The 26335-nt window shown below is 48.3% G+C and overlaps 3 protein-coding genes across 6 annotated transcripts in view; all 3 read left to right on the plus strand.

The window, feature by feature from the left end:
* The first annotated feature begins 16 nt into the window (after window positions 1-16).
* Window positions 17-5685, plus strand: LOC150069685 (carbonyl reductase [NADPH] 1). Its single transcript, XM_090349182.1, has 4 exons — window positions 17-111; window positions 2241-2546; window positions 3772-3879; window positions 5027-5685. Exons 2-4 carry the CDS (start codon window positions 2258-2260, stop codon window positions 5461-5463), a joined length of 834 nt encoding a protein of 277 aa, XP_090205308.1. The 5' UTR covers window positions 17-111; window positions 2241-2257; the 3' UTR covers window positions 5464-5685.
* A 10199-nt stretch (window positions 5686-15884) lies between these two features.
* LOC150069686 (carbonyl reductase [NADPH] 3) lies at window positions 15885-22623 on the plus strand. The gene is made up of 3 exons (XM_090333712.1): window positions 15885-16331; window positions 17876-17983; window positions 22140-22623. The coding sequence occupies exons 1-3, from the start codon at window positions 16043-16045 to the stop codon at window positions 22574-22576; spliced, it is 834 nt and encodes a 277-aa protein (XP_090189838.1). The 5' UTR covers window positions 15885-16042; the 3' UTR covers window positions 22577-22623.
* A 3538-nt stretch (window positions 22624-26161) lies between these two features.
* The window catches only part of Dop1b (DOP1 leucine zipper like protein B), a 93537-nt gene continuing 93363 nt past the window's right edge, over window positions 26162-26335 (plus strand). For all 4 annotated transcript variants that reach the window (XR_016538164.1, XM_090349191.1, XM_090349200.1 and 1 more), the window contains exon 1: window positions 26162-26247. The gene's annotated coding sequence lies outside the window, so the exon portion shown is untranslated. The remainder of the gene's footprint in view (window positions 26248-26335) is intronic.

Raw genomic sequence — 26335 nt, forward strand, 5'->3', positions numbered from 1 at the left:
TCCGCACTCCCTGTGGCCTGCAGGGGGCGGGCCCCGGGCTGCGGAAGGCGAGTCCGCGGCCCTCCGTCCCGACTCGAGTCCAGCTAGCCGCTAAGCGGGGGGAGGAAGAGGGTGAGCGGAGGGCGCCAAGGGGCCCACGCCCACCTCCGAGCACTCCCAGCCCGGGTGGTGTGAGCACCCACGCCGTCCGCGCACCCCAGGGTTCCCACGAGCGCCTCCACGGGGTGGGAAAGGCGGGAGCCGGCGGGGCCCGGCGCGGCCCGGAGCGGGATCGGGGCGGGGACCGGCAGGGCGAGGGCTGGGGAGGACGGGGAGGGCCCGACGCGCTCCCGGACCTGGCTGCGAGCCCCTTCCGCGCCGGCCAGGGCCCTGCACAGCCCCGCCGCCCCCAGGTCTCGGCCGCGCTTCCCTGAAGCCCTCCGGGACTGCATCCCGGGGACTCGAGGATCGATCTAGTTAGGTGTTGTTAACCCCACCTCCCTTGCTCAGGATTCGTGCGTGGTGACTCCGATTCACATGGGTTGTGTAGAGAAGTAGGTTCAAGGTAGTCTCGAGATGATTCGAGCCCTCTCCGGCTTTACCTTTTGAAAACACGACGAACGGCGTCTCAGGTTCCCTTGCATGCCATTAACTTGTCTCTGAGCAGCTCGTATTAAATTGGATGCAACCCATATCCTTCTAACACAGGCAACAGCTACGTAAAATAGTGATGTTGCAACAATATATATATATATATATTAATACCAGAAAAAGTCTGTTCAGCAGTCCCATGTCTGTGAGCACAATTGTAAATAGAAGGGCAGCTGCGAAAAGAGACCAACGTTAGAGAAGCTGGGATGAGGGATCCATACAAATTGAGTCACTTGGCCAGCAAGTGTGAATCTGGCTGCCAGATTCACTCTTTTATAAAGCAGCTGGCACCCATTCGCCAAGGGCTGGCTACTTGGGCAAAATTCAGGTCGCTTTTCTTTATTTTTACTTTTGCCAAGTTTTGTTGGCTGTCTGCTTGCAAACTTCCTTACAAAACTCCCTCCAGATAAAAGGTCAGATCTGACTGTCTTCCTCCAAGCTCACATTCACTTAGTAATATCTTGCATACTCCAAGCATAAGAAATGACAATATTGGCCCTAAGTTTGACCTAATGGTAGAGTGCTTGCTTAGCATGCACGAAGCCCTGGGTTCGATTCCTTGATACCACATACATAGAAAAAGCTGGAAGTAATGCTGTGGTTCAAGTGGTAAAGCTCTAGCCTTGAGAAATCTCAAAACTTGGGACTAGAAAAGAAAGACAGGCAGACAATATTTCCTTCAAGGCAAAATGCTATAATGCTCTCGAGCAATAGGACAGCATTGAAACACGTAGATGGTATTTAGACAAGCAGCTACTTTTACAAAGTATAAGCCCTGTGAGAGTTGTATACTTGCACTTGTTGTTAGGAAAATGGAAGAGAAAGGAAAAGGAAAACACAGGACTCTGTTCTCAACAAGCTAGGGCTGTATATTGACATAACAGAGAGAAACCCAGCCTTCCCGTGGGCTTGGAGGGTGTAAATCGGGGATTTTATGGAGTCTGAGTGAGGAGATGGGATACTTGAGTTTAGTATACGGGGAGTGACTACAGACACAGGCTAAGACTAGGATAAGTAACCCTTTATCCAAGGGTTCAAGCTTTTTTTGTTTGTTTCTCCAGTCCTGGGCTTGAGCTCAGGGTCTGAGCACTGTCCTTGGACTTCCTTTCTCAAGGCTAGAGCTCTACCACTTGAGCCACAGCACCACTTCCAGCTTTTTTTTTTTCTACGTATGTGGTACCGAGGAATCGAACCCCGCTCTTTGGGCATGCAAGGCAAGCACTCTACCACTAGGCCAAACTCCCGGCGCCGGTTCAAGCCGGTTTAAATGTTCAAACACCTTGCCTAGCCGGTTTAACCATCACCAAGGTCCAGTTCTGTCTTCAAACCTCTCAACCCTTTCCTGGCCTCACAGCTTGGCAGCAGAGCCTCACAGTCCAGGCCCGCAAGGAAGGGTTTACAGCCAGGATCCGGTGGGGTTGTGGGGCCTTTGTCAAGGGCATTCCTGGGGTAACAGGGTCGGGTGGAGGTCAATCCTTCACTTGTGGGCTGACTGCCAATTTCTTACTTTCCCTGCAGCTCCTGAGCTGCGCGCCAAGCCACGCCCCCGAGGGGGCGGAGCCCGCGGTGCGCCTGCGCAGAGCCTCTCCCAGCCTGGCCTTTCATTTCAGGGGCTGCAGACCCGGTCATGTCGTCCACCAAGCGCGTGGCGCTGGTGACCGGAGCCAACAAGGGCATCGGCTTCGCCATCACGCGCGAGCTGTGCCGCCAGTTCTCGGGGGACGTGGTGCTCACGGCGCGGGACGAGGCGCGGGGCCGGGCGGCGGTGCAGCAGCTGCAGGCGGAGGGCCTGAGCCCGCGCTTCCACCCTCTGGACATCGACGACCTGCAGAGCATCCGCGCCCTGCGCGACTTCCTGCGCCGGGAGTACGGGGGACTGGACGTGCTGGTCAACAACGCGGGCATCGCCTTCAAGAGTAAGGGGCCGGGGTGCGCGGAGGGGAAGCGGCCCCCAGCCGGGGTGGGCGGCGTGGGGTGGGGCGCTCCTCACCCGTGGGGTCCACGATCGGCTCCCAGGGAGCAGCCGGGTCTGGACCTTAGGTTAACCCCACGGGGACTCCTAGGGCTCATTTCCAGGCTTCCTTCACCCAGCTTTTCTGTAATGGGTCTTTAGGACAGCAGGATGAACTCCCTTCCTCACCTTCCCCGGGTCCTGGGGCTTGAACTCTGGGCCTAGGCGCTGTCCCTGAGTTCAGCTCAAGGAGCTATCGCTTCTACCCCTTGAGCCACAGCACCATTTCTGGCTTTTTCCTCTGTAGGTGGTACCGAGGAATCGAACCCGGGTCTCTGTGCATGCTAGGCAAGCACTCTGTCACTCAGCCCAAACTCCCAGCCCAAGAGTGCCACGTTCTTACAGTGCCTAGGCTGGTTTTGAACTGTGATCCTCAGCTCTCAGCCTCCTGAGTAGCTAGGATTATAGGCGTGAGCCACCGCACCCAGCTGGATGAATTTTTTTTAACTGATCTTTTTTTTTTTTTTCCCCAGTCCTGGGGCTTGAACTCAGGGCCTGAGCACTGTGCTTGGGCTTTCTCAAGGCTAGAGCTCTACCCCTTGAGCCACAGCACCATTTTCAGCTTATTCTATGTTTGTGGTAGCAAGGAGTTGAACTCCAGTCTTTGTGCCTGCTAGGCAAGAATTCTACCACGAGGCCTGTGAGCCACTTTTTTTTTTTGGTGGGTCTTGGGACTTGAACTCTGCCTGGGCCTTGTCCCTGAGCTCTTCAGCTCAAGGCTACAGCCCTACCCCTTGGCCTGGGTGTTGTCCCTTCACTTCTAGGCTGTAGCCCCACCCTTGAGCCAATCCCCACTTATCCTTTTCTAGTGGTTAGTTAGAGATAAGAGTCTCAGGCCCTTTTGTGTGTTCAAGGCTTTGAACCTTGACTCTTCCTTCATGGCCCACTTTTTAACTGATCTTGAAATAACAAAGTCTGGGGAAACAAAAAGTGGCTAACTCACCCAGTTGTGCCATCTTATAAAAATAATTAAGCATCATCAAGCATCATCAAACCACATGGACAGTGGCACAATTCCGTAACTAGGATTTACTTAAAATACTCAGATTTCAAACACTACTTGACTATGACTTCTGTGAAAGCCCATCCCTCGAATGCAGTTTGTGACTCTTATCTTTCTCCCCTAAAAGGGGTTGATCCCACACCCTTTGATGTTCAAGCGGAAGTGACGATGAAAACAAACTATTTTGGTACCAAAGATGTCAGCACGGAGCTACTTCCTCTCGTGAAGCCCCTAGGTGAGTGTGGGGGAATCTGCCCTGCCCACTAGGGCTCCTCCTCCTCTTACCCAAAGCTGCAGCTGCACCAGTCTTCCCACTGGACCTCTAGCCTGCAGGTACAGCTATGTACTTTTCTCTTATCTTTGTACATCTGGTTCTTTCTTATCCTTCAAGTCTTGGTTCAGAGAAATCCTGAGAACAGGTTTACCTGTCCCCACATGCCATCACGTTATCAGCCTGTAAGATTCACGCTGTATCCCTCTCTCCTGTTGCAGCGATCTTTCACACGCTAATGGAGCCTTCGCTACTGCCCAGTCAATAGGTCATCTACCTCAAGTTTGTCACCAGCCTACAGCACTCATATCAGCACACATCTGTGTCCTGCTTCTACATCCCCGATGTTCCTCATCTACAGCAGGCATTTCCAGAAAGTACTTTCCTTCTCCCTAACTCATCTTAGCTACTATTATCCCCAGGGAATCTCATTATTACTTAGCTCCTGACTTTTTTTTTTGAGGGGGGGGAATACAGTCGTGGGACTTGAACTCTGGACGCTGTCCCTGAGTTCTTCAGCTTAGGGCTACTGCCCTATTCATTGAGCTCCAGCACCACTTCTGGTTTTCTCGTGGTTAACTGAAAATAAGAGTCTCATGGACTTTAGTGCCTGCCTGGGCTGGCTTTGAACCTTAATCCTCAGATCTCTTTTTTTTTTTAATACCCACCAATCTGCCCTGTGTTCTGCACAACAAACTATCCTGATTCCTTCATTGTACATTGCTCTAATACTTCAGGTCATTTACATACCAAGTCACCCACAACACTCACTAAATACACACTAGGGAAGACTCAAGGTCACTTTAGAAGAAATGCAGGGCAGAGTTGAGTGCTTATATGTGCAGCTTTTTCTCGACTCCTCTGTTTCCTATCTTATCCAGAAGGTTCCAGTGTTTCCAGACTCATCACCAGAACCAAAAGGAAGGTCTTTCCCGTGTTACCCACTTCCTTCACCTGTCTTCATCTTGACAGCTACAGCACTGTCTGTGTATAGTCTTCTAACTCATGCTGCTCATTTCCTCTCCAGTGGAAATTTGTAGAAATGTCCTGATCTATAAATTCCAAGCCACCTTTCATTCATACCTCTCTGATCATTTCTGATGTATTTTAGGCAGAGTGGTCAATGTGTCAAGCTCTCTGAGTGTGAAGTCCCTTCAAAGCTGCAGCCGAGAGCTTCAGGAGAAGTTTCGGAGTGAAACCATTACTGAAGAGGAGCTATCGCAGCTTATGAACAAGTTTGTGGAAGATACCAAGAAAGGAGTGCATCAGCAGGAAGGCTGGCCCAACTCCGCTTATGGGGTGACCAAGATTGGAGTCACAGTCTTGTCCAGAATTCATGCCAGAAAGCTCAACGAGGAGAGGCGGGGGGACAAAATCCTCCTGAATGCCTGCTGCCCAGGGTGGGTGAGAACCGACATGGCAGGACCCATGGCTGTCAAAAGCCCAGAAGAAGGAGCAGAGACCCCTGTGTATTTGGCTCTTCTACCCCCAGATGCAGAGGGGCCTCACGGACAGTTTGTCAATGAGAAAAAAGTTGAAGCATGGTGAGTTCAGCTCTCCTCCACCTGTGGTCTGTATTTTTTTCCTTGACCTGATATGCCTGAAGAACATTTACACTCCTAATACCTTACTGAAACAAAACAAAACAAGAAAACTTCCCTTTCAGGTTTTCTGTACTAATCTGCTACTGATTGATAGACTATTTAATGACTAAATCTAGAAAGTCTTGTGATTTCTTCTGATGCAGAGAGAAAAATAAATAAATAAAAATTGAGAATCCAGATATCTGAATGGACCATTTCTGCAGTTCTTTTCAGGTTGAATCAGCTTCTCGGGAGTATAATCCACACAGAAGGTAGGTCAGGGGAAGGACAGCACAGTTCACGGTGGCAGATCTAGGAGCAAGTACCTGCATTCTGTTGCAACTCAAATCTACCACTGTAGGAAGGCAAACAATACAGAAACCCAAGGCAGAGCTGGATGTGACCCTTGGACAGACTTTCTTTAAAGCCTGAGTCACTTCAGATACCTATACACTGGCAACAAGTGAAAAGTAGTTTTTGTTGTTGATGTTTTCATTTTCTTTTTTTTGTCTTGTGTATCCGTCTTTGGGAATGCTAAGGGAGGCACAGAATCGATAGCACTTGTAACTAGAGAAAACATAAAAATACATGGGAACTAAACAATACACTTCCGAATGATCAGTGGATTATCAAAGGAATGATGGTAGGGAGGGATTTTAAATTCCTAGGATCAAATGAAAGTAAAATCATAACTTACCAGAACCTGTGGGATATAATTAAAACAAGGAAATAAGGAAGTTTATAGCTATAGATACCTACAGTTTAAAAATCTGTGGGATAGGAGTTGGGAATGTGGCATGAAGCCCTGGGTTCGATTCCTCAGTACCACATGAACAGAAAAAAAAAAAAAAATAGCAGGTGCTGTGGCTCAAGTACTCGAGTGTTAGCCTTGAGCAAAAGAAGCTCAGGACAGTGTCAAGGCCCTGAGTTCAAGCCGCAGGCCTGGCCAAAAAAAAAAAAATCTATGGGATACATGTAAAATAATTAGAATAAGGAAGTTTATAGCTGTAAATATCTACATTTAAAAATCAAGGTGAGACTGCCGCGTGTGTGCGCATATGTGTGACCTGTTAAAAATTGTCCCTGTCCCAGCTATTGAACAGAAAAGAACGATGGCATTTCTTTTTATATAATTTTTTATTGTAATTAATAGAACGGTTACATTATATTCATCAGATAGCAAGTGCAGGGGCCGGGAATTTGGCCTAGTGGTTAAAGTGCTTGCCTAGCATGCACGAAGACCCGGGTTCGATTCCTCGGTACCACATACATAGAAAAAAGCTGGAAGTGGTGCTGAGGCTCAAGTGGTAGAGCTCTAGCCTTGAGAAAGTCCAAGGACAGTGCTCAGGCCCTGAGCTCAAGCCCAGGACTGGCAAAAAAAAAAAAAAAGAAAGTGCTTTACTTCACAAACATTGATACCCTTTCTCATGTCTTGGTCCCCATTTCCCTCCCCCCACCCCCGCCCCTCATCTTGTTTTCCCCCTTCCCTATCCTATTTCAAATAACCAAATAAGCATATATACAATATATCAGATAACAAGGTAAGAACGGTGGCATTTCTAAACCAGTTTGTGGTGCACACAGTACAGTTCCTCAACTACTTTTCTACAGTTTGTGAGAAGAAACTCAGACCTTTCTCTTCGAATCCAACAAATTGAAATGACACTCAATATTTTAGATGCAAAGTTGTCCTCTATCCCAGGCTTAGATAATGTCATGTTTGAAGTATCTTCTAGAAGTGTCCCTAATGTCACAAATGAATCATGTTATGAAACTACCTCAGAGCAATCACAGGGCTTGAACTGAGGGCCTCACACTCCCACTATTTTCCACACATGGCTAATCCTCTACCACTTGACACACACCTCCAGACCAGCTCTTTCACTGCTTAATTGGAGACAGAGCCATGCCGACTTCTCTGCCCAGGCTAGGTTTAAACTTCAATTCTCAGATTTCAGCCTCCTGAATAGGCAAGAATATAGGTATGAGCCATCGACACCTGGCTTATTATGGAATTTTGTTGTAATTTCTTATAAGAAATATGCTTTTAGCCAGGAGCCAATGGGTCACACCTGTAATCCTAGCTACTCAGGAAGCTGAGATCTGAGCATCAAGGTTCAAAGCCAGCCCAGGCACAAAGAGTTCATGAAACTCATATCTCCAATTAACCATTAGAAAATCTAAGTGGTGCTTTGGCTCAAGTGATAGAAGGCTAGCCTTCAGCTGAATTGCTCAGGACCAGAACACAGGCCTAGAGTTCAAGCCCCATGAAAGAAAGAAAAATTACATTTTTAACATGCCTTATTATAAATTTTATGAACATAAACAGAAATTGAGTAATACCATAAATACTCAAATTCACATTACCTTTTTATTCTAAGTAATTCTTTATGGATATCAAATACAAATAACTTACCTGAAAAGAAACAAAGGCAAACTTTATTTAAAAGGTAGACTGTGTTTATGTGATCATCCTTTACTTAAAACATTATTTCATTTAGGGCTTCAGAATTTTTTTTTAAGTATACGAGTGAAACAAGCAAAGTTTAATGAAGGGATGATTTTATTTGCAAAGATAAGAGCAGAACTAAGGGAAATCATCAAAAGAAATATTCTAGGAGTAGCAAGAGCTGAGAATTGATCACTCTTAGTGAAGATAAGAGAAGATAGGCAACCAAAATGCAGAGAGAAGTAGTGCTGAATTAACACAGCCAATTGAACCAGAGATGGTGGCTCAAACCAGTAATCCCAGCTACCCATGATGAGATCTGGGAGATGGTGGTTCAAAGCCAGATTGAACAGGACAGCAAGACCCAATCTCCACATGAGCTGTATGTGATAGTTCACAGCTAAGATCCTAGCTACATGGGAGTTGTAGAAGAAACTCGTGGTCCTGGCCAGCCCTGAACAAAAGTACAATATTCCACATGAAAATAACTAAGGAAAAAGCAAGTGCATGGCTCAAGTGGTGGAATACCTACCTAGCAGGAATTCAAGCCCCACTCCACCACAAGATTAAAACAATGCTACTTTACAGAAATTATAGCATTATGAATAAAAATATAGCTATCCAATGTAAGTCTGTCAGGAAGGGAGATAGAGATAAGTCTTTTTTTTTTCCTTGCCTAAATAAATCCCAAACATCATGTCTTTTTGCCCTTGCATAATTCCTTGAGCATCTCTGAGAAGATTTTGTTTTTTCACGTAATGTACTTCTTACATAAATGTGTCTATATTGTTTTGTCATATATAATATAATGAACAATAATCCTCTGGTTTCATTTAACCTCGTTACTTGAAGTGTGTCTCATGGACTAACTGCATGGACCTCACTTTGTTTGGTAGAAATGAAGAATCTCAGGCTACACTCTGTAAATTCTGAAACACAATCTTCATCTTAACAAAATCCATAGGTGATTGTATGCTCTTAAAATCTGAGCATTACTGACGTTAGAAAAGCATTTATCCAAAGAGTTGATTTGTTGGCATTTTCAGCCTAATATTTGGTCTTTTATATTTGGCCCTTATGTCTTAATGTTCTTTTATGCTTCTGTATAGATTTAAAAGATCAGATATCTCAGTGGGCTATTAGGATTCAAAATAAAACCAGTTACTTCTATGTTGGCCTACCAAAGTAAAACTAATCAAGTAGATCTCAATATAATTGAATTCTGCATTTCTACTAAGAAGTACTTTTCACAGAATGTTTTTAGGCAATAATGATGTTGATAGTGATGTTAGTAATAAAAGATGCTTATTATGTGCCAAAGTAAAAAAAAAAATCAAGGTGGTCATAAATAATGTAATCATGAAGATCTTGAGTCCCAAGCCTAGAGCACTGGTTGCCAAAAATGGGCAGCAACTGATCCTTTGTAGAGCTTGCATGTACAATGAGGATCTGAAGCCAGAGACACAAGATCAAGATAGGAAAGAATGGAGAGAGGGAGGGGAGGGGAACAGAGAGAGGGAAGGATAGGGAGAGGGGGAGAGGGAAAGGGAGAAAAATACAAGTCTCACAGATTTTCCTGCCCTGACTGACTTCAAACCATGATCCTTAGACCTCAGCCTCCTGAGGCGGTAACATTACCGCCACACTGCCACCCTGCTAAGCACCATATTTCTTAGGTTCAGATGCTTCCCTGACCTGATGGGCCCTGAGTACCCTTTCCTCCCCACCCCCCAGCTTACCTAATACTCCTTGGGTCCTGGAACCCAGGCTTTTTAATACAACAATAACCTCACGCTGCTGTAGCAGGAAGAGTACCTGAATCTAAAGGCCAGGAAACAATTCCAGGGTACCAAAGGGACAGTCACTATGGTGACCTAGAGATGAGTTATATATCTGCTTACCTGGCCTGCTCCAGCCTTGGGGGCCTTGGCCACATTCTCAGCAATAAGAGCAGAGCACATGTGCAGGCAGCTCAGGGGGTGAGACACCACCTGGACTCGGCCACCTCCATGGCATGCGTGGCCCTGTTTTCTTGACCCTGGTACACTTTGTGGCCTGTCCCTTGGAAGGGCAGCAGTGAAGAACCAAGGGTGAAGAGGAGGAATAAAGTGACCAAGCTGTCCCCTTCTGGGTTTTTGGGTTGTTTGTTTTGTTTTGTTTGAACTCAGGGCCTGGCACTGGCCATGACCTCTTTTACTCGAGGCTAGACTGGGCCACTTTGGACCACAGTTCTAGGTTTTGTGTGGTAAATTCAAGATGCAAGTCTCATGGGGACTTTCCTGTGTGAGCTGGCTTTGAACCTCAGTCTTCAGATCTCGGCCTTCCGAGGAGCTAGGATTACAGGCGTGAGCCACCAGCGCCTGGCTGTCTGTTCCCTTCTGTTGACTCAGGAACCTGTTCTCACCTTCCCTCCCAAATGACAATGGACTTCCCTCCTGCCCAGACCTGCCTTCAGCAAGTCTTTGGGAGGGACAGGTGAGCTGCACACAGCTTCTCCAGCCTCCCTTCTCCACTACTGTTGTTATCTGCCTCTAGCAAGTATTATTACTGTGCCTTGCAGAGCTGTGTATCCAAAAGCACTTCAATAGATAGCTGTACACAAGCTAACAGATGGATTTAGGGGCTTGTCTGTCCCTTTGCAGAAGAATAGAATAGATGCCATATGTCCTCTTACCATATGACAACACTCTCCTGAGCTTTCATAATATGAACTCATTTAACCAGCAGCAATCGTAAGAGTTAGCACTAAAATTATTCACACTTTACAGATGAGCGAACTGAAATACTGAGAAATTAGGAAGCTCATCCAAGATCACACAGCGAACAAGACACAGAGCTGGGACCCGTTCCATGGGAGCGGGGTGTTTCCCCAGCCTTGTCGCCTTCTTCCTGAACATAGTATCTGTGCTGTCACGGATACTCTGTTCTTGGTGGCATGGAAGTAAGAGAAGGAAGAGCTGTGGATATCCATTTCAGGGCAACAACAGGACTTTCAAGGGAGAAGAATCCTGACTGTACGGTGTTGAGGGTAAAAGTTTTAGTTTTTACTCTAACGATTCAGGAAACCCAGAGGGACAATCATTTTACTAAGTGAGAGAAATGTCTATTTGAGCAAGCTGGGCACTAGTGGCTTGTGTCTGTAATCATAGCTACTTAGGAGGTTGAGATCTGAGAATCAAGGCTCAACTCCAGCCAGGGCAGGAAAGTCTGCGAGACTCTCATCCCCAGTTAATGAGCACAGATTCAGACATGGGGCTATCACTCAAGTGGTAGAACGCCTTGAGCAAAAAGGTAAGGGCCATCACGCAGGCCCCGAGTTCAACTCCAGTACCATCACAACAACAAGAAAGGTAAAAGGAAAAGAGAAACACCACATCCTATTATTTAAAAACCAGCAGAGCCATTGCTATTCCAAACACAAGCACATGGCTCTTGCCACAGTGAGGATTTGTTTTTGGTCCTGCAGCTTCTTCACCACATTTTTCTTCCCTAAATCACTCCCTTTCAAAAGATTTGCTAACAATACCAATCTCTCTGTGCAAAGCTGCACTGGGTAGCAGTCACACAGGTGCTTCTCTTTGGCCCTGAACTTGGTCTTGAACTTGGGATGGGAATCAAGCTGGATAACTTGAATCATTTCTGATGACTGCCACCACAAATCACCACCAACTCAGAGGCTTATGACATTCATATTACACAAGAACTGTAAAGTTCTTGAGGCCAGAAGTCCTAGGGGCTAAGGAGGTCAACAGAATAATTGGTCTCCTGGAGGCTGTAGGAAAGGGTTCGGCTTCTTCAGGCCACCTGCATTCCTGGCTCTTGGTTCCTACCTCCAGGACCAAAGCTGAGTGTAACATCACAACCTGTGCTTCTGTCACATTTCCTGCTTCTCACTCATAAAGACCCTTGTGATTGTAGCAGGTGTACCCGGACAGCCCAGGCCCCCTCCCCACATTGACAGCCTTATTACACAGATGAACACTAGGTAGTTTGGAATTAAAAATCCCAGCTACTCAGGAAGTAGGACGATTTCCAGTTTTTTTTCTTTCCTAAAAAAAGGAAGGAAGGAAAGGTAGCAGAGAAAGAAAGAAAGGAAAGAAGAGAAAAGAAAAAGGGAAAAATCCTTAGTCCCATCTGCAAAGCGTTGGAAGGCCCTGGGAAGCATAGGTGTGTGTTTTGGAGGTGGGACACTCCCATATCACTATAATAACCTGCGCCAGTTCCAAACCCTTCTCTTTTCTCTTTCAAGAACCACAACTCAAGCGGGCATGATGGCTCATGCCTGTAATCCTAGCTTCTCAGGAGGCTTAGATCTGAGGATTAAGGTCCAAAGCCAGCTGGGCATTAAAGACCTTGAGACTCTTACCTCCAATTAATCATTAGAAAAGGCAAGTGGAGCTGTGGCTCAAGGGGTAGGGTGGGTAGCCTTGAGCTGAAAAGCTGAGGAACAATGCCCAGGCCCAGAGTTCAAGCCCCAGGACTGACAAAAATAATGATGAAGATGATGATGATGATAACATTTACTGGGGACAGGGGGACTAGGAGCATGGCCTAGTGGTAGAGTGCCTAACATGCACAAAGCCCTGGGTTCGATCCCTAGGTACTACATACACAGAAAAAAGCTAGAAGTGGCGCTGTGGCTCAAGTGGTAGAGCACTAGCCTTAAGAAAGCTCAAGGACAGTGTTCAGGCCCTGAATTCAAGCCCCAAAACTGGCCCAAAAAATTACATTCACTGGGCCAGGCATATGACCTAGTGGTAGAGTGCTTGCCTAGCATGCACAAAGCCCTGAGTGGGATTCCTCAATACCATATACACAAAAAAGCCAGAAGTGGTGCTGTGGCTCAAAGAGCTAACGTTGAGCAAAAGTGCTCAAGGATAGCAACCAGACCCTGAGTTCAAGCCCCAGGAGTGGAAAAAAAAAAAACAAAAACTTTTTTTTACATTTATTTATGTTTAAATAGTCGTACAAAGAAGTTACCAGTCAACTAATCAGTTTACCACTATCATCAATGTCACACTTTCATCATTCTACCCCATGCAACCCAACCCTCCCCTTCCCCACTATGTTCTTAATTTTGTAGGATAGCATTGAATTTTATGACTGAATCCTCCTTCCCTGCCCTTTCCTCTCTCCCTCTCTCTCTCTCTCTCTCTCTCTCTCTCTCTCTCTCTCTCTCTCTCTCTCTCTCTCTCTCTCTCTCTCTTTTTTTTTCCTGGTCCTGGACTTGAGCTCAGGGCCTGAGCACTGTCCTTGGACTTTCTCAAGGCTAGAGCTCTACCGCTTGAGCATCAGCACCACTTCTTGCTTTTTTCTATGTATGTGGTACTGAGGAATCGAACCCGGGTCTTGGTGCATACTAGGCAAGCACTCTACCACTAGGCCAAACTCCCAGCCCCCCCCCCTTTCTTTCTTTGTTTTTTTGTTTGTTTTTTTGTTTGTTTGCCAGTCCTGGGCTTAAGCTCAGGGCCTGTGCACTATCCTTGAGTTTCTTTTTGCTCAAGGCTAGAACTCTACCACTTGAGCCTCAGCACCACTTCTGGCTTTTTCTAAGTATGTGGTACCAAGGAATCGAACCCGGGTCTTCATGCATGCTAGGCAAGCACTCTTCCACTAGGCCAAACTCCCAGCCCCCCCGCCTTTCTCTCTTTAACCATCTATCCAAGAAGATCTTCTTAAATTACTATTATTTTATTTTTGGTGCCAGTACTGGCGCTTTAACTCAGAGCCTTGAGCTCTTACTTGGCTTTATTTTTTTTTCCCTCAAGGTTGGCTCTCTACCACTTGAGCCACAGCTCCGCTTCTGGCTTTTGGATGTTAATTGGAGATACAAATCTCATGGATTTGTCTGTCCTAGCTGGGATCCTCAGATCTCAGTCTCCTGAGTAGTGAGGATTACAGGCATGAGCCACCAGCTCCCATCCAGTTTTATTTTATTTTATAACACTGTAAAATATACAATCATTTTACCAATTACAATTCTCTCCCATCACCCACTCCTTATATTTTCATGTGGAGGTCAATTAGCAGATCAAGGAGCAACGTTCTCAAAGTTTTAATAATATACCATTGATAAATGCAATTGGGAGCTGTGGGGGTTTCATTGCTTTTTCTTGGAGGGCTGTGACAAAGATGAGCTTTAGGTTTATAAGTAACCAGATGTGTCAAACTTGCCTTTTCACCAATTCAAACTTTCATAGAGTTTTGGCTGAAAGATGTTCTAAAAATAAAGCAGTGTATGTAGATGTAGTCCTTTGGGTTTGCTTGCAAGGCCATCCATTTTCATAACTCTGTTTTCCTTACTGTTCATAGTTTCCTGGTCTGTGATTTATACTGGCTTAGTAGACAAGGTTAGGGTAGCCAGATGTCCAGACTCCAATGGAGATAAATGTTGATGTTTTTCCTGTCACCATAACAAAGAATGATTTGCACAGTAATTGAGGTCATGAGATTCAGAATTTCTTTCCTTTCTTTTTCTTTTTTGTCGGTTGTGGGGTTTGAACTCTGGGCCTGGGCATTGTCCCTGAGCCCTTCAGCTCAAGGCTATAGCCCTACCCCTTGAGCCACAGCACCACTTCCGGTTTTCTGGCTGTTAATTGGAGATAAGAGTGTCACAGACTTTAGTGCCCAGGCTGGCCCTGACCTGTGTCTCACAGTAGCCCAGGCTGGCTATTGACTGCCATCCTCAGATCTTGGCATGAGCAGCTAAGATTACAGGTATGAGCCACTGGGCAACTGGGCAGTGCTACAAGCCCTCATCTCAAAAAAAAAAAAATAATAATAATAATAATAATAGCAATGAGATAAAATGAATGCCATGGAAGGAAAAGAGGCACACATGACTGCATGAATAGCACCGATTTCAGTCTTCTTTTTTCTTAAAGCCTTTTACTTTTGACATAGTGAATTAACATCTTACACACATGTAAAAAGAGAAGACATGATCACCGTGGAGCGCAGAGAATCTAGTGGGAAAACTCTAGTGCCGCTCAGCTAACGTTAAAAGGGAAGTTGTGGGGAGTGTGCGGTGCTGCAGGGCCAAGGATAAGTGATTAGTACTCCTGGCCTTCTTCCTCCCTCTCGCCTTCAGCAGAACCCACACCAGCCTCAAATCCTTCTCAGGGGCCTCAGAAAACGCTCCTTCCTCCATCCCCTCACGCACGGACCAGGAGACAAAGGCACGCTTGGCATCCACCAGGCCAAACTTGTGATCCAGGCGGGCCCAGGCCCTCAGCAATGGCTGTGGTGTCGCTCCGCATGCACGGATCTATCTTTAGGGGGAAATCAAGGCACTCAGGTCCTGACTGGCTCGAAGGTGGAGTCCAGGCAGCACAGGCTCGGCTAGAAAGACAGCGAGTCACCAAGAGGACGGAGTGTCCTTAGCTCTGGGAGTCCCGCATGGCACACGCTCGGATGCAAGGCCCTCGAGATGACACCAAACGTGGGCTCTGTCCTAACCCCTAGGTCTGGGGCTGCGCGCCTCAGACCCGCCTAGACCTGGACCGACCTCTCCACGCCTCGTGCGTCCTCCCGGACCCAGCTGAAGGCCGGTGGTGGGTCGCGCAGTGGGTCGGGGTTGAGTAGGTCTCGGGAGGCCTCCCTCGGGCTTCCAGGCCGCCTCCATCCCGAGGTCTGCAGAAGCCGTTCCAGGGAACTTCCCTGACAGCTTGGCAAAGGCAGCCGCTGGCATCTGGTAGCAAATCGGCGACCTTACTCAGCCTGTTTTCCTCCCTTTGGGGATCCCTCCCCACCCACTGCCGCGAATCCGTGGCTCCCACCCAGCGGACGCACCGTGGTGCAGCACAGCACGCAACCCCGCACCCTGACCCCCCCACCCGACCACACCCGCAGCCGCCCGCGGAGAAGGCGGGCCACGGGGCGTTCCGAAACCTTAGGGAGCCCAGGGCCCCTCCTCGCAGGGGAGGGACCGACCCCCGCGGCCTTCCTTGTCCTCTAGGAGTCTCCCCGAGCGTGGTTCCTGCTCTGAGCCCGGCCGGGCTCCCCGCGCACCCGGCACCGCCCGCGCTGTGCGCCCCCCGGGGATCGGCGCCCGGCCAGCCCTCCGCGCGGGGGGCTCCGCGCTGCCCGCCCGGCCATGTCGTCCTGCAGCCGCGTGGCGCTGGTGACCGGAGCCAACAAGGGCATCGGCTTCGCCATCACGCGTGAGCTGTGCCGCCAGTTCTCGGGGGACGTAGTGCTCACGGCGCGGGACGAGGCGCGGGGCCGGGCGGCGGTGCAGCAGCTGCAGGCCGAGGGCCTGAGCCCGCGCTTCCACCCACTGGACATCGACGACCTGCAGAGCATCCGCGCCCTGCGCGACTTCCTGCGCCGGGAGTACGGGGGACTCAACGTGCTGGTCAACAACGCGGGCATCGCCTTCAAGAGTAGGTGCGGGGACGGAGGAGGGGGTCCCTGGGCCACTTCCGGGGTGCAGGGTGGCAAGGCCCGGGCCCTCGGACCCTCCTCACGAGACGGGGAGGGCGGCACAGACCCGGCGGGATGCGCCCGGCTCCGCCGATCCTGCGCCCGGTCTGGCCCTCCAGTCCCCGGACTGGGCGGGCTCGGTGCCCTACCCGGGCCTCCCGGAACTTTCGGTTGGGACAGCCAGAAAAGCAGCCGCCTGGGAGGGAACCCCGCCCTGCTAAGCTCATCAGTATTCTATCCAGGGCAAAATCCATTCTTGAATGCCGTTTCCAAAATCGCTGTGGGCTTTGCGCGGAACAACGGCGCATTCACACTTCCCCAGGCCCCTGGCGGACGGGCAGGAAGACTCAGCGCCCGCTGGCACAGCAGTGCGGCTGACAACTTCGCTTATTGGGGCGCTTCCATTGGCTCCCGCAAAGAAAAGGGAAGCGAGCCCCGGTTCCTTCCTCCAGAGAGCTGCTTGCTGGCGGTTATCCAAATTCGAACCTTGATTTTTGGGTTCATCTTCCTTTGGGGACGGGGCGCTGACTTCTAAATACCCAGCTGGAGTGTGGCGGGAATATTAAGTGATCCACATGCTGACTTCGTTGGCAATCTAGTGAGGAAGAAAAGCTGAGGTTGGACAGAAGAAAAGGAATGATGGTGGGCAAGTGTCCATCTCTTTCATCCTGGGCCCTGGACCTCGTTTGTGAGACAAGACGGGGCACCGGGATTCCTTCCAGCAAAGCCTGGTGGCTTTGGGGAGTCTGGGGAGAGCAAATGAGTTCCTTCCGCCCACACCAAGCTGGAGAGGTTGGTGGATTCATTCCTTAGCAACAAGTGTTTGGAACCCTCTGCGTGCTGGAAGGCCCTGCCTGCTCAGGGTGGGCCGGTCTTCAGCCCTAGACACACGCTGTCCACACAGCAGCTCTGGGCACATTTTTGGCACACCATCAGCCTGGGCTACACCCATCCCAGCATCTGATACTGAGCTCCTGTAGCTCACATCTGTCATGCCAGCTACTCAGGAAGCTGAGGTGGGAGGATGAAAAGCTCAAAACCAACCAAGGCAGATAGATAATTCTGAGACTCATCTCCAATTAACCAGCAAAAGGCTGGATGTGGAGATGCGGGCCCACGGGATGGAGCACCAGCTTTAAGTGGGAAAGCAAGAACTCAAGGGCCTGAGTTTCAGCTCCAGTACACAGACAAACAAACAAACAAACACACACACACACACACACACACACACACACACACACACACACACAATGAGCACTGCACAGGAACCACTTGCACTCTGCTTTGAGCAGCTGTAAGGGAATCAAGCCCTCACACAACATGGCTGGATGGCTGTGGCTTTTCCCCAGTGAGCTGCAGACTTGTAAGGTGATGTCCTTGAGAAGCAACCAATGGTTTAAAATGGTTTGAAGATTAGCTTGTTTCTCCTTTAATTGCTTTGGCGATAGAACTGCTGATTTCATAGTAGTCTCGTGAGAAATGTGTCACTTTCTCTGTTTGAAAGTGGATGACCCAACACCCTTCGACATCCAAGCTGAGATGACACTGAAGACGAACTTTTTTGCCACGAGGAATGTCTGCATGGAGTTACTGCCCATCGTGAAACCCCATGGTAAGCCCAAGGTGTGGGTGTTGGATGGGCTGGGCCCCTTGGGAACCAGTGAGCCAGGTCAGGGATCCTTGTCCTACAGGAGTTAACCAGGGCTGCCAGGTCTAAGTTGGAGGAAAAAAAGCAAAAAAAAAGCCTTATTTTCTCAGCATCCTGCGCTTCTCTTGCACCTTTACCATTTGTGTTCAAAGATACATATGGCCGATCCTAAGCTTCTTAGGATCTGTGTCATAAACTCAACATATTGACAAGATGCTGAAAATGCCCAAAAGGCTCTGATCCTTCTCACCGATCCCTTCTCCAGAAGCCAAAGACAGGCCCACAGCTGGCCTGTCAGGAGTCCTGTGGTATGTGGCCTAGCACTACAATTTTTTCTTTTCTATTTTTTGGAGGGGGGAGGCGCAGATACTTGAACCCAAGGCAAGAATACTGTCCCTCAGCTTTTTCACTCAAAGCTAATGCTCTACCACTTAAGCAACAGCTCCCCTTCCAGCTTTTTTGGTGGCTAACTGGAAATAAGAGCTTCAGGGACTCACCTGTCCAGGTTGGCTGGCTTCCATCTATGAAACTCAGATCTCAGCCTCCTGAGTAGGTAGGAGTAGTAAGCAGAAATCACAGGCACTCAGCAGAGGTTACTTTTTTCATTTTGATAAATATTTTATATGGTCACATGTACATAGGCATTGAGCCTTTGTATTCCTCTCCTAAGAATATCCCAGAGGTTACTTTTGATTCTGGACTTAATTTGTTCTAGTCTGAGCAAACAGGTTAAGTGACATTGAACCACTAGAGGGCACTACATACCTGCTCTTGCTAGCCGGAAGCTCTGCACCAGAAGGGTCCCCTGGACCTCAGAGGAGGGTGAAGTCGGTGCAGACGGTTGGGTGCACCTCTCCTGAGGACTGACAAGACCCATCTGGTTTCCTTCTCTTTGTCATCTGGTTTCAGGTCAAACAGAACACCTCCCCTTCAGAGAATTGACATTTCCTCAAAGGCCTTGAAATGCTTTTCCTTTTTGCCCCTTTAAATTTCATTCCTTTCAGTCTCTGAGTGACTCAGAACAGAACAAAGCTACTTAAAAGGTAATGAAGAGCCCTGGTGGCTGACATCTGTAATCCTAGTTACTCAGGAGGCTGAGATCTGAGGATCGCAGTTCAAAGTCAGCCTGGGCACTAAAGTCCATGAGACTATTATCTTCAATTAACCACCAGAAAACCAGAAGTGACGCTGTGGCTCAATGGGTAGGGCGGTAGTCTTGAGCTGAAGAGCTCAGGGAACGCCCAGGCCCAGAGTTCAAGTCCTATTATGGAGAGAGAGAGAGAAAGAGAGAGAGAGAGAGAGAGAGAGAGAGAGAGAGAGAGAGAGAGAGAGAGAGAGAGAGAGAGAAATGAAGAATGTACTGCCATGAGTCTTCCTGTCTGGAAATATATTTTGTGTGGGTACCAATCCTGAGGTTTGAACTCAAGGTCTAGATGCTGTCCCCTGAGGGTTTTTTTTTGTTGTTGTTATTGTTGTTCAAGACTAGCATTTGTACTGCTTGAATCACAGCTCCTGACTTGGAAATATTGACCCAAATATAAACCATAAATCCAACCCATCCAACAAGTAACGGACTATAAAATAATACAGATATGCACTCTTCAAAACAGATCACTGTAAACTACTCTTGATGAAAATATATTACTTTTAGAGCTATGACAACTAAATGCAATCCATGCTCCCACACTAGAACTTGGAATGAAAGACAAGAACTATGAAGAAGCAACTGGAACAACTGGACTCTATGAAAGTTCATGTGGTCCAGCTTCTAGATCCACTGATTCCGTACCTGTGGATTCAGCCAACTAGAGGTTAAAAATACTTGGAGGGAAAGATTGTGTCTGCACTGGACATGTGTAGATGGTTTCTTAATCCCTACAATAATATATAGTTTCTACTTACATAGTGTTCACATCCCACTAGGTATGTATTATAAGTAATCTAGAGATGATTTGAAGTATATGGGGATACAGGAGGCTATGTGTAAATTATATGCAAATACTCTGCCATCCAATGGAAAAGACATGAGCACCTGCAGATCTGGTATCCCATATCCCAGGAGATCCTGGAGCCATTCTCACATAGACAGAGGGGATCACTGCAAATATGCAAATACTCAAGGTCCGCAGGGCACTGGTGGCTTATTACCTGCAATCCTAGATTTTTTTTTTTTTTTGCCAGTCCTGGGGCTTGAACTCAGGGCCTGAGTACTGTCCTTGGGCTTTCTCAAGGCTAAAGCTCTACCACTTGAGCTACAGCACCAGTTCCAGCTTTTTCTATGTATGTGGTACCAAAGAATCGAACCCTGGTCTTCATGCATTCTAGACAAGCACTCTATCACTAGGCCAAACTCCCAGCTCCAATCCTAGATTCTTAAGAAGCTGAGGTCTGAGGATCAAGGTTTGAAGCCAGCCCAGTCAGACATGTCTGTGAGACTTGTATCTCAAATTAGCTAGCAAAAACAAACAAAAAACCAGAAGTAGAGATGTGACTCAAGTAGTAGAGTGCCCACTTTTGAATATAAAATCCAAACAAGGGCATAAGGCTCTTAGTTTAAACCTAGGATTGGCACAAAACAGATAGATAGATAGATAGATAGATAGATAGATAGATAGATAGATAGATAGATAGATATACATGCATACATAATTAAGAATAAGCAAAGATGTATATATTACATTAAGAGGGAGAATAAAAGGAAAAAAAGGCTCAAGTGTTGTAGGTCCCTGGGGATCACTGGGAGTGTTTGTCAAGGACAGATGGACAGTATCTCTCCTTGGGGTCAGGGCCCTTAACAGTGTCTAGCACACTGTTCCAAGCACCCCAAATGTGCACCTGGGGTGCACAGAAAATGAAGCTAAATCTGGAGATCGCATTGGATAAAGAGAATATAGCTTCAGAATACAGTGTTAGACCCCCTCCCCCTCCCACACAACTCACACATACACACCCATACACACATACGTGGCTGAGCACTGGTGGTTCACACCGGCAATCTAGCTATGCAGCTTGGATGACAGGCATGAGTCATAATGTCCAAGCTATTGGGTAAGAAGGGGTCCACCTACCACATTGCTAGGATCCCAGGCCTGTGTCACTATATCCAGATTGGTTTTGCTAATTGCCCATGCTAGCCTCGAACCACGGTTCTCCCATCTTTACTTCCCAGATAGCAGAAATTGCAGCAATGTGGTACTGTGATTAGCAGAAACTATGAATTATCACAGCATGAAGAGCAATACTTATTAGCTGTTAAATACTCACAATATATTCTTACGCTTAATGAATCAGAACCACAATCAGAACCACCCTGGTTTGGGCACTCAAGCTGATAAACAGCTTCCCGTGACCTTAGGAAATCGTGCACATTTGGGAATTGAGAGCTTTGGTCCTGCCCCACAACGTGGGTTTATAAGTACCAGGTGAATCTGTCACTTGAATCAGAGACATAATAATTGGCTAGGAACAAAGCTGGATTGAAATGGTTTCAGGCAAGACTTTATCAGGACAGTCTGCTTCACATAGGTAGGAGACATGGCTCTGAGCAAGAACCAGTTAGCTGGTGGCCCCCTAAACGCAGGGAAAGAGGGAGCTAATACAAAAAGAGTTCCCACTGAAAGTTTCCTTATACAAAGTTCCTTTGTGCAAATAAGGGATTCGTGCTCTCAGAGTGGCTAGTTCTGACTGGTCCAGGCCAGTCCTGACTGGTCCAAGTCTTGGCCCAGGTGTAGGCAGCTCAGGAGTCAGCTTTGACCATTCAGGTAAGGCATGTTTTCAGGAGTCTGACCCTTGCCTGCATCTATGAACGTGCAGTGTGTTTGTAGCCATATCTTTATCTCCAGAGCTGCATGTGAGCCATGTGCTCCCATTTATACCCTTATTTGGCTTTGCTATGAAAGAAAACAACCGGTATGACACTTGCAGGCCTCTTCCTACCCTCTCAGCATTGTATTCCCAATCCACTGGTGTGCGGATTTTATGCCTTCTGGACTCGTTTCTTTCTTTTTTTAATTTTTTATGTATCAGTGCCTCACTGCACCATGGCTTGGCTGTGTGTTTGGTATATCCAGGCAACAAATGCTTCTTGGTGATGGACTTCTTTGTTTGCTTCCTGTCCCAGGGAGAGTGGTCAATATCAGCAGTTTCCAGGGCTCCAAAGCTCTTGAAAACTGCAGCGAAGACCTGCAGGAAAAATTCCGATGTGATGCACTCACGGAGCAAGATCTGGTGGACCTCATGAAAAAGTTTGTGGAAGACACAAAAAATGAGGTGCATGAAAGGGAAGGCTGGCCCAACTCAGCTTATGGTGTGTCCAAGTTAGGGGTCACTGTCTTGTCAAGAATCCTGGCCCGGAGGCTGGATGAGAAGAGAAAGGCTGACAGGATTCTGCTAAATGCTTGCTGCCCTGGCTGGATGCAGACAGACATGGCTGGGGACCAGGGCTCCAGAACTGTGGAGGAGGGGGCTGAGACCCCTGTCTACCTGGCCCTCCTGCCTCCAGATGCAACGGAGCCTCAAGGCCAGCTGGTCCAGGATAAAATTGTACAAACTTGGTGAACATCAGCTTCCTAGCTTAACATTTAATAAATGGTGGAAGGAAGGAATGGATTCTGCTGGGCAGTTTAATTCTATTTCTATCATTGAGAGGAAATGTGCATCTGAGTCTTCTTGAATAGGAGATAGATATCTCGATCCAGAATTTGAGGCTCAACCATTTTGCCATTATGGGTTTTTTTGTTGGTCATGGGACTTGAACTCAGTGCCTGGGTGCTGTCCCTGAGCATTCTCACTCAAGGCTCGTGCACTACCACTTTGAGCCACAATGCCACTTCTGGTTTTCTGGTGGTTAATTGGCGATAAGAGTGTCATGGATTTTGCTGCCTAGGCTGGCTTTGAACTGAGATCCTCTGATCTCAGCCTTTTGAATAGCTAGGATTACAGTCATACGCTACCAGCACTTGACCCATTTTGCCATTTCAATATACATATATATATATACATATACATATATATATATATATTTGGGTTCTAGTACTGGAGCTTGAACTCACGGCCTTGTGCTCTTGGTTTGGCTTTTTTCACTAACGGCTATTAATTTACTATTTGAGCCATACTTCCATTTCTAGCTTTTTGGTGGTTTCTTGGAGGTAGGAGTCTCAAGGAATGTTCCTACCTAGGCTGGTTTTGAGCCATGATTCTCAGAGCTCAGCTTCTTAAGAAGTTAAAATTTCAGGTCACTGCCTATCACCATTCCCACATTTTTTTGGGGGGGAGGGTCATGAGGTTTGAACTCGTCCTCGGCACTGTCCCTGAGCTCTTCAGCTCAAGGATACTGCCCCAACGCTGGGGCTGGGCACTATCCTTGAGCTCTTCAGCTCAAAGCTGCCATCCTATCCTTGAGCCAAGCCCTATTTCCTGTTTTCTAGAGGTTTATTAGAGATAAGAGTCTCAGGTCCTTTTGTGCCCCAGCTAGCTTTGAACCTTGATCCTCAGATCTCAGCCTCCTGAGTCGCTAGGGTTACAGGCATGAGCCACTGTGATGGCCCATTCCCACATTTTTTAGCCTGAGACAGAACAGAACATGTAATAGTTGGGACAGGAGTTTGGCCTACTGGTAGAGTGCTTGCCTAGCATGCACAAAGACCAGGGTTTGATTCCTTGGTACCACATATGTAGAAAAAAGCCACAAGTGGTGCTAAGGCTCAAGTGGTAGAGTTCTAGCCTCGAGAAAATCCAAGGACAGTACTCAGACCCTGAGCTTAAGCCCAGGACTGGCAAAAAAAAAAAAAAAAAAAGAACATGCAATAGTCTCAGACTCTATTGGGTGTTACCATGAACTGGTGCTGTACTGCTTCTTCCATCTCAGTGTGTCTATAGTAGAGCCCACAATTGCATTTTTAATATGCTCCCAGGCAATCTGGATGCTGTCAGCCTTGGGAGGGCGCTTTCAAGAGTGGTTGTAGAATTACAGATTCAGATCCCAGCTGTTTCTCCATAGTTTCTAGTATATTATGTAAAGATGACAATTTATCTTGTTTCCTTAATACTCCAAGCTTTCTTTATACTTATTCTGTTTTGTTAGATTTGAGAAGGTTGTTTTGCTTTTGTGGCAGTCCTCAATCACGATCTTCATATCTGAGCCTCATTTGTAACTAAGATTATTAGCATCTGCCACCAGTGCTTTGCTTGTTGTTTTGAGCCCAGTGTTGAGGCACGTTCTTATTATGTACCCCAGACTGCCCTTGAGTGATTGAATTACAGCTGTGCATCACCATGTTGTTTACATTTTTATTGGTTCTATCAAAAGACCAAATTGTAACAATTTAAAGATGTTAGATGCCTTTTATTTGCAATTGTAAGAATGAGGTCAGCTTCATCTCATTAAGCAAAGCAAGTTACTCTTAAGGAGCTGAGCATAGGTTAGTCTTAAGGATGGAAAGTTGGGGATGAGACTGCCCTGCCTTCTGTTTCACCTTGTTCATGCTTCCGAAACTGGATCATCTTTCTGCTCTGACTAAGATGTCTTTACCTGGTCTCACTCCTCACTAAGCTACAGCCAGGATGACTTAAAAAAAAATATTTGATGGTGGTGGTGGTAGTATTGGGACTGGCACTCATAACGTCATGCTTGCTAGGCAGGTCCTCCAGTATCTGAACCAGTACCCAGCCCTGTTGGTTTTTAGGTTATTTTTAAGATAGGGTCTTTATTTTTGCTTAAAGCCACTTGGCCTCTTTGCCTGCCTGGCCTTCTACACTCTTGAGTCTGCAAGTGACTCCAGGCCCCTTTAGAGTGTCAATGACAACAGGTGAATCCTCATAATAAGATTGGATTGCCAATGGGTCTTCAGAGTTCTTGATTTGGATCTTGTAGAAAAAGGCTTGGGGACGAGAGGATCTTATGAAAGAGAAGAAAGGACCTTAAAATTAAAATGTATATCACATCTATGCCACGTTTCTTTATGAAACATTTACCCAAGCTCACTTGAAGATCAAATAACCAGATAATATCACTTAGATTAAGTATTATCACCCTTAATTTACTATTACTATTATTATTAGTTTATGCAATATGCTTGAACACAGAGGCCTCGCTACCACTTAGCCACATACCCAGAGGGTGGGTCAGGATGACAGGCAGGGTGAGGGTTGGTCTGGAAATGGTAATGATCTATAGAACTGACTAGACGTTCTTCTTCCTGAGCCAGCCCGCACACAAGGAGGCGGAAACGAGCCCTTTCCATGCCCCCGAGAGGGCCAGGTGCCGTCAGCAGCGCCGCCCAGTCCTCCTCACGGGAGGGCCCGCGTGGTCCCCACAGAAAGGGCGGGATGAGACGGATAGCTCTGGTGTTCACCGCGTGCGAGGCTCTCCGAGCTTCAGCCTTAGAAAGGCGAGGGCACCCGGCTCACCTGCGCGCCTCGCTCGGCCTCCAGGCGACGCCCACAGCGAGAAGACGAGGAAAACTCGGGCCTCGGCTTCCCTGGCTGGGCGGGGACGCAGGGTTCAGGCCCAGGGCCCTCCCCTCTCCATTCGAGTCCTCCCCCAAAGCCCGGCCCGACCTCTCAGTCCCCGCCCTGTGCCCGGAGACCCGACCCGATCCCGCCTGCAGGACTCCACCTTCCGGTTTCCAGAAGCTACGCCCCCAGATCGAGGCTCGGTTTCCCAGACACTGCCCCACCAGAGCCACGCCCCCGGGACAAGCCACGCCCTCCAGGAGGCCCCGCCCCGCTCTCAGCCTTTCCATCCAGCCCAACCCAGGCCCCGCCCCCGCCCGCCTCCCGTGACCAGGACCCCGCCCCTCGGAGGCCCCGCCCCGCTCTCAGCCTTTCCATCCAGCCCAACCCAGGCCCCGCCCCCGCCCGCCTCCCGTGACCAGGACCCCGCCCCTCGGAGGCCCCGCCCCGCTCTCAGCCTTTCCATCCAGCCCAACCCAGGCCCCGCCCCCACCCGCCTCCCGTGACCAGGACCACGCCCCTCGGAGGCCCCGCCCCGCTCTCAGCCTTTCCATCCAGCCCTACCCAGGCCCCGCCCCCGCCCGCCTCCCGTGACCAGGACCACGCCCCTCGGAGGCCCCGCCCCCAGGGTAGCGGGCGCCGGGGCTCGGGCGCGGCGTTTCCTCACTGCTCTCGGTGCGCCGCGGCGGCCAGCGCTCCCGGCTCTCTCCGGTGAAGCTTCCTGGCTCCGCCGTGCCGCTTGTGGGCGCGCCCGCCCACCAGGGCTGCTGCCGCTGGTAAGTCGTGCCTGCGCCCTTACCTAGCGTTCACCCCCTCGGCCTCCTGGAGTACCCGGCTTCTGGTTCCCGCGGGGCCCCGGGGCGT

This window comes from Megascapheus bottae, chromosome 1, assembly GCF_031878675.1.
Source record: "Megascapheus bottae isolate mThoBot1 chromosome 1, mThoBot2.hap1, whole genome shotgun sequence".
NCBI classification, from domain to species: domain Eukaryota; kingdom Metazoa; phylum Chordata; class Mammalia; order Rodentia; family Geomyidae; genus Megascapheus; species Megascapheus bottae.